The following is a 15,433-nucleotide window of genomic DNA, read 5'->3' on the forward strand; positions in this document are numbered from 1 at the left end:
TGCTCATCTCTTACTATGTAAGCAGAGCTTTTTTTTTTTCTACCAAGTCAAGACATTGACTTGTCTAGTTACCACTGTACATTTAAACATAAGTGAAATGACTCCTTTTACTTTTAAAAAATCTTCCAATTCATCAGAAAAACTAACAATAAAAACAAACAAAAAACCCCTCCATCCTTAACAAGTCACTACAGTTTTACACATCAATGACTATATTCTAAGCCCCCCCAAACCAGAAGCTTGGATAATCACTTGCAAAACAATCTATAAATTTTTCTGGGAAAGCACAATTACTAATACTTAGAAACACATTCAATCTAACATATTTAGGTTATACTCTGCAGCAACTGACTGAAATTTAAGTGTAAGGATTAGCAAACAGATCTAAATCTTTAGTTACGTCAGGGCTCTGTCCAAACGTGTTTTCTGAGCTACTCATCTCCCATGCAGAGCCAGGTAACTCTCCCCATATACATTTCAAATGCATCCTGACAGGCTACATGACCGATTTTCAATCATTTAACTGACTAAGAAATCACATTTTAAAACTTACTACAAAGTAGGGCTCATTAGCCTCAGTCCGCCATCCTCAGGGGTGACAGATGTGAAGAGTTGCTAAATAAAAATAAGTTAAAAAAGAAATCCCAAGTACTGGTTGAACTGTGAAATAGGACAATACTTTTATGCATCAAACTATCTGGTTCACAAGCAAGAGCTTTCTATTATTCCTTTGTGATCCAATGAGTCAGACCTTTCTGCATCATTAGCATTTACAACAATCATTAACTCCAGAGGCTGACTTTTGGCAAAGGCTTAAAAACAAACACCACAATGAGCATTTTTAATTTTCAAGAATTTTAATAAAAACTTAATATAAACTATTTCAGTCCCTCTTAACATATAAGACACTGACTCAAAATACTTTTATACCGTTTTTTTTCAAGTATTGCACAATATAGGTACAAAATTAATATTTACGATTACATTTTCTTCCATAATATATAGCAAAAATCTTTAAACTTTTAACAGAAAATACATTTTTTTGAAAAAGCAAATATTCGTACATTTTAATTCCACCGCTAAAGGAATATCCTGTACACAATTTTTAGAATAATTGATGTCTTTAAGATGGGTATTTTACAATTTCAGTAAAAAAAATACAACATGAGGCTGCTGTCACAGATCACTGTAGTAAAAAGATATAAATGCAATACCATGTCGTAGAAACAATATATATATTCTCTGATATTTTACAAACTTTGTAGTAAATTAAATTATACAATTAGAAAAGACCAATAAACCCACTTATTAGTGCCAATTTTTTATAAAAAAAAAAAAATCAGCCACGTCCTTGCTATTTCTTAAATACTGTAAGAGGCCATATCTGAGAGTATACTTTAAAATATACAGTCAGTATAAAATAACTTTGTGCTTGGTTGGCAAATGAAAAATGATGCATGTTTTATTTTTGTAACCAAGCTTGAATGTATACTATAAGCTTTAAAAAAAAAAAATCTCAAGGAGGGAAAGAAAAAAAAATCCCCCTTGGGCTGGGCATTTTAACTTGCACGATACATTTTTCTTTTTTTAGTTAGCCATAACAGGCTGGAATTGCTGGTTAGAATACTGCATGTTATTTAAGCTAAAATTCAAGCCATCTACAAAAGACTTCTCATTGAGACCTCCATAGGCTGTGAACACATCAAAGGCATTACTGTACTGGAGAGGACTGAGGTTTAGGGGGCTGTCACCTGGGAACATTCCATTGGTACTACTACCTTGACCCTGCATATTAGGAAAAATAAATTCCTTGGCATTAGGAGAAAGAGCAGAGGTTTTTTGCTGTTGTTGCTGCTGCTGCTGCTGCTGCGGTGGCGGCGGCTGAGATGGCTGCTGATGTTGCTGTGGCTGCTGCTGGCTACCCAGGCCAAGGCCGTACAGAGAGTGCATTGAGGAAGAGATGGCTTTCTGCTTCAAGAGGTCATTCACATTCAAGCCGAGGTTGATCGGAGAACTGCGTGCAACCTTGTTGCTGCGGCCACTATTCTTCATTTTGGTAGAGCCAAACTTGGTGGCAGCAAAAGTGGCAGTGGTAAAGGTTAAAGGCTGTGTGGACCGGGGCATGAAGGTGGGGCTTACAGCAGCAGAGTGACCAAAGGGAGGTGATGGAGAGCTGGACACTGATGAGGCTGGGTCACTTATGGGCATAAAAACCTGAGCCTCTGGGTTAAAGCTGTTTTTGATCTCCTTATCCAACTCACATCCATTTTCATTATTATCATCCACATAAAGCACCTTCACTGGTCCCTTTTCACCAATTTGGTAGGAAACTTCAAATGGATCGATCCAAACACTAAGATCCTGTGGCAGATTACCACGAACATCATCAATGTCCAAACCACTCTCTTTGGATGCTTGTTCAATCACTGGGTCCACTTTCTCCCCTATATGTATACATCTAAACCCTGATCCTTTATATGGCTTTTCAGGATACCAGTGCCCTTCATATTTCTTCTTAAGAAGTCTTTCAAGCTCTTCTCCAAAAATGTTGACACGTCTCCTGGGAAGCTTATTGTACAAATATGAAATAATAAAATTTAGTGCTACTTGGATTTCAAGCTGCATAGCTGCTATGCCACAAAGTTAAGTTTCTGTTTCAATGTCCCCCTACACACACAAAGAAAATGTTCAATTTGTGGCAGAGAAACAAATTTTCATTCAAAGTGCTGGTATTGGTTGATTATCCTTCACCTTGAGTGGTCTTGTTCCTTAAAGAAAAAAACAAAACAAAGACAAACATGTCCAAATAAGATACATTTAAGTCCCACAATTGTTTTTTACCCCGGGTCTTTTCACTTTTTGAAAAAGTCTTTTAGTCTGAAAAGTATATAAATCAGAATAAAGCAATATACAATAGAAAACTGTTTAAAGTTTCCTGGAAAATCTTTGAATTGATAGTTAATATATCTGAAACTATTATTTGTTGTGTTTTTGAGTCCTAAGAAGAAAAAAAAAAACATCTCCATTAGATGTAGTGTAACCCTTTTCCTTCTCTTAGTTTCTACGTGAATACTTACTGCAAGCTGTACTCAGCATGCCCATCTACCCACATACATATGCCAGTTTTAGAAGTCCAATTGACACGTGAGCCCTATATTTCATTTTGGACATGCAGTCTTTAAATCGACTATTATCCTTAACCTTTAGAAATTTGGTACATTTGAAAAATCAATTCCCGAAGTACTCAATGCTAAAAATTAAAGGTACTAAATGTTAAATGGATTGTTAATATACCAGAGAGTAACCATGAACCAATTATCCTATACAGTCAAAATCTTAAATATACTAGAGGCACACATGTAATCACTGAGCTGCTTCTCTGTGCTTTTTTTTCCTTTTCTTTTCAAAGTGTATTTTTCTAAATCGGAAAAATATTTCTGCAGCAAGTATCAGTAGAGCAACAATCTCAAATCTCTATTGATTATTCCGTTTAAAGGGCAGAGTTTCTCAGGTTTATTCTGATTTTCAAAACCACCTCCCTCTCTCCTCACGATAAGAGAACAGCTGGAGAGGCATGTACGATAAGGTCGACCTTTAAACGTTTGCTGGATCAGCACTGGGTGGGGATAAGAAAAGATCAAGGGCAAACAAGATATTTGCAAAGGGGATCTATTTGTACGCTGAGGTTGGTTTAAAGGGGCATTACAAAAATCAAGTTGTGGTCCGGGAGGTGGTGCAGGGGATAAAAAAAATCAAGTTGGTATTCATCCATCTGTTCCATTTTCCATATTCGCGGTGACAAAGGGGAAAGAATTCCTGGCTGCCCCCCCCCCCCCCAACTACAAACACTTTCCAAGCCGAAAGCCTGAGTACGGGCAGGGGCAGCTGATTGAGCTAAATTGCTCGAAGGTGCAGCCGAGCAAAATTCAGGCGGAAGGCAGTTCTAAAGCAACGCCTTAAGACAGGAGTGTGAAGAATTACATAAACAGCCAGTTGGGTCTCATTAGATTTCTGCTCACAGCCCTCAGAGCCCTGGCTCTACAGCAGCAGCAGCAGCGAAGGAGGAGGAGATGGAGGAGGGAACGAGTACAAGTCTCCTCGCAGGAGAAGGAGGAGGGGGAGCCACGGGAAAAGGAAAAGCAACCTCCCGGAGCCGGGAGCCCGCAGGTCGCGGCGCCGGCCGCCCGGGGTCAGCTGCTCCCCGCCCCCCGTAACCTGACCCGCCCCCGCCCCGCCCCGCGGCTCCTGGGACCCGGCCAGAGCCCAGAGGTGCACCGGTTCCCCGGCAGCCACCGGTCCCGCGGACCCCAGCGTTCCGCTCGAGCTCCTCGCTCCTCCCCGGTGCCCCAACCCCCGGCCCCCTGTCAGCTCGCCCGGGACCGCCCTTCCCGGTCACCCGCCCCGGCCCGAGCCGAGTCCGACGCGCCGACCGGCCCCGCCTCCAGCTCCCGGGCGCGCCCGGGCCCCTCGGAGCCGCACCCCTCCGGCCCTGGCCCTGGCCGCGTCGCCGCCGTCCCCGAGCTCTCGAGGACCCGGGGCTCGACGCCGCTGCAGCCGCCGCCTCCGGACCCCTCCCGCCGCCCCTCGATACTTACGGGCTGCTTCCCCCACAGCCGGCCTGGGGTGGGGGAGATGGGCGGGGGCGCGGGAGGGTCAGTGCGGCGAGCGGGATTGAGTGCAGGCAGACGCCGCCGGGCGGAGGGCGCACAGGACGGGGCCTCAGCACGGGCCTCTGGAGCTCGCTGCCTTCTGGTTCGGGGTAGCGAGGACGAGGGCAGACGAGCGCGCTCACTTCTCTACACAGCCCGGTGCCTGGCCCAGCCTCCCCGTAATGCGTCCTGCCTGCGCCGGGCCAGAGCTCCGCTCCTTCTGCCGCGGCGCGCGCCCCGCCTCTCGTTTTATAGTCTCCTCCCTGCCCCCTCCGTCCCCTCCCGTACGGTGCGCGCGCCCGCCCCGCGTCACACTGCTCACGCCGGCGTAGCCATTCCCCGCCCTGGCACCCCGCACCACTCGACCCTAGTCGGCTCGCTCCGCCCCAGCCCTGCCCCCCGACGCCATTGGCCAAGTCCCGCCTGCCCATGTCCTGACGGGCGGCGGAGGGCCGGGTAGGCAAGGCCACACCTCGGTCTCCGGGGTGGCCAATGAGCTGACGATTTTGAGCCAGGGTGGGCGGGGTTAAGGGGAAATGTGGCCAGGGATTGGGGGAGAGATGTGCTAGTGAGGGCGGCCAAGGTGGGTGGGGCGTCTGACGCCCTGTCCTGGCCGAGAGCTTAGGGTCGGCGGGGGAGGGGAGCGAAGCAGGTGGCGAAGAGACGGAGAACAACGAGCGGAGCTCAGAGCCCCAGCGCGAAGGGAGGGCTTACAAGACATGCCCTCGCCGAGTGGGACTGGTCCACTTGTGCACGAGCCACCAAGTCGGCCTCCAGTGCAGCTGGAGAGCAAGGGCGAACTGTGATGGGGACTCGTGCACCCGATTAATTGAATAGTAATCACCTCAGAGGCCTAGGCCAACGGCCATCCAGAAAGTGGCAACTGCAGAACTCAAAGCTGTCGAGCCAGGCTGGGGGTGGGGAAGGGAGGCCTCCTGGCCACACCTCCCGCCCAGGTGACAGTTTAACTGCCTCCGCTTCCTCCCCGTGCGACCCGACAGCAACTCGGAAGGGGGTGGATCAACACTGTAAGAAGAAACACATTTCATCTCAGATGTCCCAATCCAGGTCTTCGTGCCAAATTGCGTAGGTATCTGAGTATTTGTACGTTTCTAGTGCCTAATCTGAACATAAATACAATAAACACGGTGCTTTCCTATAATGTGCGTTTAAGATACTTTTCGGTGAAATAGTGGGGGTCAACAGGGAGTGGGGAAGGAAGGACCGAGGGAGGCCCGTAGGACCCCTTTCTGCACAACCTGCAGCAGAGAAATACACAAAGTTACACTGGGAATGGAACCGAGCGTCCCTCTGGGCTAAAAATATTACTCATAGGTAGCAACGACATCTGATTGGCCAAGCTGCTCCCTAGCAACCAGGCGATTGGCTGCCTGGTATCCTGGATACCGACGTCAATCTCGCAGTGGGAAAAGCCGAGAGAAAGTCTACGGCTAGGAGGAGCGAGTAATGAATGAACCGCCCAGAGCCTGGCCTTCCCCTCTCCCCTTTCGTCAGCACTTGGGGAGCATGTCCTGGAAAAAAACACTGGTTGGGGCGCTGTCCTCCCCTCAAAGCTAAGGAGTCTGCACTCTCAACCTGCCATAGTTAAACCTCGACTCACCCAGAGGGTTTCAGTGGAGCCGGCTGTGTAGACCAGCTACCCTCTGGTGCAAACCCTGTCTACGTGTCAGGCCTAGAGGCCTTTTGCTTTGTGGGCACAAAACACGGTCGGTAGTAGCCGATTTGTTTCATTGGGATTCTCTTGCCCCTTTACTCCCCTCCCCCCACCACAGCCCTTATACACACCTTTAAGAAGGAACCAAATGGAATACAAAAATACTTTTTTAAAAAATCATTATTTAATTTCATTTTTTAGTGAGGCACAGATACCAGAGCACTGCTCTGCTCTGGCTTACGGTGGTGCTGAGGACTGAACTTGGGACCTCAGAGCCTCAGGAATTGAAGTCTTTTGCAGAACCATTATGCTATCTCCCCAGCCCAGAATAAAAACATTTCTAACATGTGTGGAGAATAGAAAGGAGATGGGTTGGTGGAAAGAGATGATGAGAGGGAGTAGTCAGGCCATTCTGGGTTTACTGTACAGATTTCTTGAAGCAAAATTTTTTTCTTTCAAAGTCTTTAAATTCGAGGCTTTTGTTTGTTTGCTTTTTTAATTTTATTTATTTATTTATTTAGCCTCCAGGGTTATTGCTGGGGCTTGGTGCCTGCACCACGAATCCACTGCTCCTGGAGGCTATTTTTTCACTTTTGTTGCCCTTGGTTTTTATCGTTGTGGTTATTATTGTTATGGTTATTATTGTTGGGTAGGACAGAGAAATGGAGAGAGGAGGGGAAGAGAGAGAGAGAGAGGGAGAGAAAGATAGACACCTGCAAACCTGCTTCACCGCCAGTGAAGAGACTCCCCTGCAGGTGGGGAGCCGTAGGCTGGAACCAGGATCCTTATGCCGGTCCTTGTGCTTTGCGCCATGTGCGCTTAACCCGCTGCGCTATCACCAGGCCCCCAATTTTATTTATTTACTTGATAAAGACAGGCAGAAATCTAGAGGGAAGGGGGTGGTAGAGTGGGAGAGAGATAGACACCCGCAGCACTGCTTCACCACTTGCAAAGCTTCCCTCTAGCATGTGGAGCCTGGGAGCTTAAACCCGGATTCTTTCTCATTGTAATACATCAACCAGGTGTGCCACCGCCTGGCCCCTACAAAGATTTTTTGTTTGGTTGGTTTGTTTGGGTTTTGTGGTTTTTTTAATTTTTTTAATTTAAATTTTTTTTTAATATTTATTTTCCCTTTAGTTGCCCTTGTTGTGTTGTTGTTGTTGCTGTAGTTATTATTGTTGTCGTTGGATATTATTGTTGGATAGGACAGAGAGAAATGGAGAGAGGAGGGGAAGACAGAGAGGAGAGAAAGACATCTACAGACCTGCTTCACCGCCTGTAAAACGACATCCCTGCGGGCGGGGAGCCTGGGGCTCGAACCCAGATTCTTACGCCGATCCTTGTGCTTCGCGCCATGTGTGCTTAACCCGCTGCACTATCGCCGACTCCCCGTTTTTGTTTTGTTTTTTTCTTTCTTTAATTTTAAACAAACGTGGAATTTCATTGTGAAAGTATGCCAAGCAACACGTTTGCCCCTCCTCAACGTCACAGATTTTTATAAACTATTCAATGTCTTCTTCATGTTCATTTGTATTTTCTGCTTTCTATAATGAACATTACTTTCAAATATAACAAAAAGCGGACTATTCTTAGTTGTTTAATTAGTTGAACACAGACATTGCAACAAATAAGGTGGGATATTTTGAGAATGGCTTACAGAGAGAAACAACTTTTTGTGTGCTGCAAACAGCATGATTTCTCTTACCATTAGGCAAATATTACTGTATCAAACATCCAGAATTGCAGGGCCATGTGTTAGGCCATGTGTCTGGATTTGTAATTTGGAAAATATATCACTATAATTAGGGGGACATAGTAGGTTTGGCGGAGATTAGGCTGTCTAAAGATAGCTGAATTGTAGCTCCCCCCCCCCCCCCAGCATGTACTTTTCAAGAATTCTCTAAAGGAAAAGCACAAATTGTCTCTTCTCAATGTCCCCAACCTATAAACCGAAGTCAAAGATTTGAGACCAGTTATCCAACAGTACTGATGAAATAGCAAAAGCAATGAATGAGATTCTAAAGTGAGAAGTACAGGTGTCAGTTTTATGTGTTATTGATGCTCAGCGCAAGAGTTTGAGAGGATTTCAAACCAAACACAGATATAAACATACGTATTAAAGCTCCATGGGCTACTAAAAAAAATTCATAGGAGTTGGGCGATAGCGCAGCGGGTTAAGCACAGGTGGTGCCAAGCGCAAGGACCAGTATAAGGATCCTGGTTAGAACCCCCAGTTCCCTACCTGCCGGGAGTCGCTTCACAAGGTGAAGTAGGTCTGCAGGTATCTTTCTCTCCTCCTCTCTATCTTCCCCTCCTCTCTCCATTTCTCTCTTTCCTATCCAACAACAAGGGCAACAAAAGGGAATAAATAAATATTTTTTAAAAATCATGAGCAGGTATTGAGAGATCTGAGTGTCACCAGTGTCTGTCAGTTTTTGTTCTCTCATGTATAAAATGGGTTATGACCCCTAACACTGTTTTCAATTAAGGAATGGCACATTAGGGGGCCAGGTGGTGACACACCTGGTTAAGTGCACACATTACACTGTGCAAGGGCCTAGGTTCAAGTCCCTGATCCTCACCTGCAGGGGGAAAGGCTCACAGTGAAGCAGGTCCACAGGTGTCTCTCTATCTCTCTTCCTCTCTATCTGCCCCTCCCCTCTCAATTTCTGTCTCTAGCCAATAATAAAATATTAAAAAAAGAAATGCCACATTAAAACTCAAATGCACCTATCTTCAACTATGTAGCTTTTTTTCATATATATGGTACAAATAAAAGGGAAATCCAGTTCACACCCTTCCAACACTGCTAGTTACAAAAGTATACAATTTTCTTTATCTAATTTTAACACTTTAAAGGACCTCTCATGTGACTTATTTAACATGTACTTTGAGATAGCACAGGAGAGTGGACTTTTATGAGCTTGCACAGGAGAATGGAATGCTAAATAATTATTTTGATTTATGGATAGATGAAAAGGAAGAATTGGTTCCAATGCTATCATAGTTCACAATCCACAGGTATTCCTTTCTCTGGAAACCACAGTGCTTGCCTTTTATACTTTTGCATTTCACTTAATTTCTAGAGTGGTGCTTAATAATAAAGGCAATGCTTGTTTGGTAAATAAGTCCTACTATCATGGTAACAAACAGTTCTTGAAGATGCCCTGAATTCATACTCCATACACTCCCACTTTGATTTCTGAGAAAGGTATTTTCTAAACTTTCTAATGCTCATCCTAGTTCCTTGTAAACTGAGACAAGATTCTGGGAGAATCACTATTAAGCGAAGTGTATTCACTAAGGCTCATATGTACTTCTAAAGAATCAACCTTTTGCCTTTATTTGGAAATTAAGCAATATACAAATGTAAAGTTCTTTATTGTTTTTCACTTATTTTATACATACCCATAGTATACATGTTTTGAGAATTGTTAAGGGCCAGGGAGATGACAGCACAACTATTTACCAGATTTGCATGCCTGAGACTCCAGAAGTCCTAGGTTCAATCCCTAACACTACTATATGCCAGAGCTAAGCAGTGCTCTACTCTGTCTCTCATGAAAGTAAATATATATATATATATATATATATATATATATATATATATATATATATATAAAGTAAAAATGGCTAGTAAAGACAACTATCAATTATTGATCATTGGGCTATTAAAAAACCAAGTGGGGGGTCAGGCAGTAGCGCAGTGGGTGGAGGAAGCGCAAGGACCTGTGTAAGGATCCCGGTTCAAGCCTCTGGCTGCCCACCTGCAGGGGAGTCACTTCACAAGCGGTGAAGCAGGTCTGCAGGTGTCTGTCTTTCTCTCCCCCTCTCTGTCTTCTCCTCCTCTCTCCATTTCTCTCTGTCCTATCCAACAATGACGACATCAACAACAACAATAATAACTACACCAACAACAAAAAAAGAAAAAACAAGGGCAACAAAAACCAAGTAAACCAAATCCTAAATGTGAACTAAAAGAAGGTACATACTAATGACTGAGGAAACTTCAACATGGTTTCTCAGAGGAGTTAGTAGAGGAAGGGCACACATTCTCTGGAAGAGTCGGGCACACAGACATTTGTAATTAAAAGATAGCTAGATAACATTAAAGCCATTTATCTTTACAACAGGCAATTCTACTGTGGCAAATTGGTCTAATAGGAGAATGACTCCTTAGAACTTGTTCATTCTCTTATCATCAATAAAAAACCCAAACCAAAGCTGGTAAGTTCTTTCCACTAGCCAAGGATAAGGATTTTGATCTGAGTCAGAGATTATAGTTATAGATTCTAGGAATGATACATTGTTTACAACATTCTAAGTACAAAGAACATTCAAAGTCTCTGTGAAGGAATAGTACTAGAGTCCTTTAGAAATAGGAATTCTAAAATTCACCCATTGCACTTTGTTCAGAAGAAAGTACTCTATTGTAATGACACATAAATTTAGAAATGGGTAGCCTCTGTTGTTCAGCTCTGCTTAATAAAAGGAATTGCGTACGTGCCAATACCAGTAGACATTGTTACAAGCTCACCCATTTTCAATGCCTCATCCCCTTCCCCTTGTCCTCCTGATTAAAGAGGCAATAAGTAAAATAAATATTTCCCAGCCTTAATTGCATTGTGACAGCATTCTGTCTATGAGACAAACAGAAGTCAGCTGGGAGGGTTGAGGAGACAGCATAATGGTTATACAAAGAGGCTTTCATGCCTGAGATTCTGAGGTTCCAGATTCAATCCCCAGCACCACCAAAACCCAGAGCTGAACTGTGCTCTGGTCTCTCATTCTGTGTAACTCTTTCTCATTAGAATAAAATAAATATTAAAAAAGAGAAAAATTAAAAAATACAAATAAATCAGCCATGTTTATCTCTGAGAAAGCATATATATATATATACATATATATATATATATATATATATATATTTGTATTTTCCCTTTTGTTGCCCTTGCTGTTTTTCATTGTTGTTATAGTTGTTGTTGTTATCGATGTTGTTGTTGTTAGATAGGACAGAGAAATGGAGAGAGGAGAGGAAGACAGAGAGGGGGAGAGAAAGATAGACACCTGCAGACCTGCTTTCACCGATTGTGAAGAGACTCCCCTGCAGGTGGGGAGCCAGGAGCTCAAACCGGGATCCTTAAACTGGTCCTTGTGCTTTGGAGAAAGCTTTCCTTTTCTTGTCAAAGAAGCTTGTTCCACTTACTGTATTATTGCATAACAAACTGTCAAAATCTCCAAAATATTTGTGGCAACAACTGTGGACCCTATGAGTCAAAAGTTCAAACAGGGTTCATGATGACTGATTTGCTCCCCAATACCTAGAACTTCAGCTGGGGAAATTGAAACACTCAAGAATCATCTCGACTAGATTTATCTAGAGTCAGCTCTGGGCTGACTTTTTCAGACAGCAAAATAGATACAAACAGAGTGGAAAAGACACCACAGCACAAAACATTGCCAATTGCAATGGGGACTGGCTTCAAACTGGGTCATGCACATGACAAAGCAGGAACCCACCAAGGTGAGCTATCTTGGTGACCCTTCTATTTAGTTTTAATTAAATGTAAAGCTCAACAATTACATGTGGGCAATGGCTTCTGACTGACTGAACAGTATGGATTTGGAGGCTTCTCCACTCACATGTCTAGCACCTGGGCTGAGATGACCTAAGGCTGGATTCAGTTGGCACTATTCACGGGAACATCTACACGTGGTCTCTGAACTTTCCCTCTGGCTTTGGTTTCACACAGCATGGCAGCTGATTCTGAGAAGAAGCATCCCAGGAGGGGGTTTCTGGAGAGTGAACATTCTCAGCAAGCTGTTTGGAGACTGAACACATTGCCTTTTGTGACCTGGTCTCTGTAGTCATGAAGTACTGCTCTGTCGTAACTTTTGGCCAAGTAATCATAAGCCTGCCTAGATTTGGAGAGAGTACACAAATGCTCAAAAAAGGAATAGCAAGGGATTTGGACCATCTTTTAAAAAAAATTACCATTGGGATACTTCTTCCTTTCTTCTGCCTCACATGAATCTGATGGCAGGAGCTATAACAGCCTTTTCATAGCCATGTAGAGAATGTAAGTTAATCACAGAGACAAGGTAATCTAGCCAAAGTTAGTAACTACTTGGGTCAAGTTCGTTTTTTAAATAACATTAAGTATTGCTCCAAGACTTACGTTGCTTGTATTCACAACAAAAGCACCACTTTAAGTAACACTATTTTACAAAGATTTTATTTTTTATTTTATTTATTTTATTTTGTTTTATTTTATTTGGAGAGTGAACATGGATAAAGATACACAGAGTGGACTACTAAATGGTTATTTTGATTTATGGATAGATAAAGAGCACTGCCCAGCTGAACTTCTCTGTTCCAGACTCTTGGAAACAGAGTTGGCAGTCAGCTGAGGTAAAGAACAAACACCTCATCACAGACCCCTGCAAGCGTCAACCCGGCTTTGACCTAGCACGTTATGATTGGGCCCTCCTCAATCGCTATCGAACAGGCCATGGCCGGTGCGCCGCTATGTTCCATCGCTGGGGAGCCAGAGACCGACCCGAACTGCCCCTGCGGCTACAGACAGACTATGACCCACATAGTCAACGACTGCCACCTCTCCAGATTCAAAGGAGGTCTCGAAACTTTACATCAGGCTCAACCTGATGCTGTGGACTGGCTACGGAAGAAGGGCAAACGCTAGAAGAACTGCCCAGCTCTTACTTGTGGTAGTGCCAGGGATCAAACCTGGGACCACTGAGCCTCAGTCATGAAAGCCTTTTTGCCCTAGCTAATATGATTTAAGGAAAACTGAAATTGACTTAAAAGAATAAATAAAAACTTTTTATAGTTGAAAATATCAGTGCTTCTCCCTTATTATAAAGCAGAGAAATGTTCATTGTAGAAAATTTGGGACACAGAGATCAAGATATCACAATCTTCTTTAATCTCTGCACACAATGAAAACTGTTGTAAGCATGCTGCTCCATTTCCTTTTGAATGAGTTCTTACTGCATGTGCAATTTGCTCCCTGCAGTTCACTTAGCGTTGCATTGCTACTATTTTCTCCTGTCACTAAACATTTGACATAATCATCATTTTCTGATCCAGAGTAATTTAATCATTGCTGGACATATAAGTTGTTAAGAATCATACTGCATAAAAAATATCACATTTGGCAAACATTTGAACATGTCTTTAATTACATCTCTGATTATTTCTTTGTATGTGTTATATGTATATGTAACGTGTGTGTGTGTGTGTGTGTGTGTGTGTGTGTGTGTGCGCGCGTGCGCAGTATGATTTTATAATTCAACTTACCTAGTCAAAGAACAGGGTTTCTTTCTTTCTTTTTTAATTTTTTAAAAAATTATTTATTATTGGATAGAGAGAGAGAAATTGAGAGGGGAGGGGGAAGTAGAGAGGGAGAGAGACAGAGAGGCACCTGCAGCCCTGCTTCACCACTTGTGACGCTTTCCTCCTGCAGATGAGGACTGGGGGCTCAAACCTGGGTCCCTGCACACTGTAATGTGTGTGCTTAACCAGATGCACCATTGCCTGGCTCCTACTTGTTTATTTTTATAGCCCCAAGTCTCATTAATGTGTAATTCCACTGCTTCCTAGTCTGTTTTTTTAAATTCTTTTTTATTTCAGATAGAGACAGGAAATGAGGAAAGAGAGAGAGAGAGAAAGACCACAACACTACCCCATCATCTATGAAGCTTCACCTGGTGCCTTGGTGCTACATTGTATAAATTAAGGTCTGGATCCTACTGGTTGAGCTACTTCCAACCCCAAGAAAGAACTTTTTAGAAACAGTGCACATGTGTCTACTTGCAATGAAGATAGCATTGTTTCACATTCCCCGTGTGTAGTCCTATCTGTCTTACTACACCCTAGGCAGTGTTGCCTACAAAGATTTTTCTTTCACCATTCTTGGCTAATATGAAGGATAAAATGGTATCTTTTTATTGTTTTAATTTGCATTTATTTGATTATATGTAGGAGGAGAATGGGGACCATGTTTTACACTTTTTAGTATCTGTAGATACACGTGCCATAACACCTTTAAAAAAGATTTACTTTATTTACTACATATGGGAGAGAAAGAGTTTCACATGAGGCACAGAGAAGGAGAGCAAGAAAAGCCAGAGCACTACTCTGGTATATGCAGTGCTGGGGATCAAAGCAGGAACCTCAGCCATGAAAATTCCATGCTTTACCAGTGGAGCCAATTCCCCAGCTGCTTAAGGTGCCTTGACATCAATGTCATCACATGGCTTTGCTTTGTAGTTGCCTAATCTAGTGAAAGAACACAATGCATGAGAAAGAGTAAGGTGGCTCAGAGTAGCTGGCTCATGACATTCAGGAGGTGAATAGAGAGTATGGGTAGGCAAAAGCAAGATTCCCAAGGGCTTTGCATTAGGTAACGGAAAATTCTGCATTTAATAGATAGATGTTGAGTGATTTTTTTTCAGCAGGGAAATGACATTGAAATTCTGTTTGGATCCTATTTAGCTCTGAATCCCGTAACTTGGGACAGTGCTTAGCATCCAGAAATTGCCCTGTGTTCAACTGCTTTTATCATTCAATGGAATAGTCTTCAAGTGTGTGTTTTATTATTGTTGTTGCTGCTACTACTACCACCACTACTACACCTTATTTCATTTAACTAATATTTTTTGAGTACCCACTACGCCCAATATGATTTTGGGTAGACTTAGGACACAATAGTGGATAACTGACTTTTGAGCTGGTGAAACTTGCAATCTAATACAGAATTGCCTATACTGGAGGGACCTGTGTGATTATCTAGTATTTTAGTATTGGGTCTTCTAGGAAAGAAATAGCCTGTAGACTGCTATTTATACCTACTTATTATTATTATTATTATTATTATCTTTATTTACTGAATAGAGACAGTCAGAAATTGAGGGGGGAGGGGGAGATAGAAAGGAAGAAGGGGGAGATAGAGAGGAAGAGAGACAGAGACACTTGCAGCCCTATTTCGCCACTCGTAAAGTTTCCTCCCTGCCAGTGGGGACTAGGGGCTCAAACCCAGGTCCTTGTGCACTGTAAATGTGTGCTCAACCAGATTTGCCACCACCC

At 43.2% G+C, this 15,433-nt stretch overlaps 1 protein-coding gene across 1 annotated transcript; it reads right to left on the reverse strand.

Moving 5' to 3' along the window:
* Positions 1-838: 838 nt before the first annotated feature.
* Positions 839-4,963, reverse strand: TOB1 (transducer of ERBB2, 1). The gene is made up of 2 exons (XM_016189351.2): positions 4,596-4,963; positions 839-2,768 (listed from the first exon to the last, which is right to left on the reverse strand). The coding sequence occupies exon 2, from the start codon at positions 2,623-2,625 to the stop codon at positions 1,588-1,590; it is 1,038 nt and encodes a 345-aa protein (XP_016044837.1). The 5' UTR covers positions 2,626-2,768; positions 4,596-4,963; the 3' UTR covers positions 839-1,587.
* Between the last annotated feature and the right edge of the window lie 10,470 nt (positions 4,964-15,433).

The sequence above is a fragment of the Erinaceus europaeus genome, chromosome 12 (genome assembly GCF_950295315.1).
Source record: "Erinaceus europaeus chromosome 12, mEriEur2.1, whole genome shotgun sequence".
NCBI classification, from domain to species: Eukaryota; Metazoa; Chordata; class Mammalia; order Eulipotyphla; family Erinaceidae; genus Erinaceus; species Erinaceus europaeus.

Coding starts and splice junctions, on each gene's coding strand:
- TOB1 (XM_016189351.2), bottom strand. CDS start 2,625: ATGCAGCTTGAAATCCAAGTAGCACTAAATTTTATTATTTCATATTTG.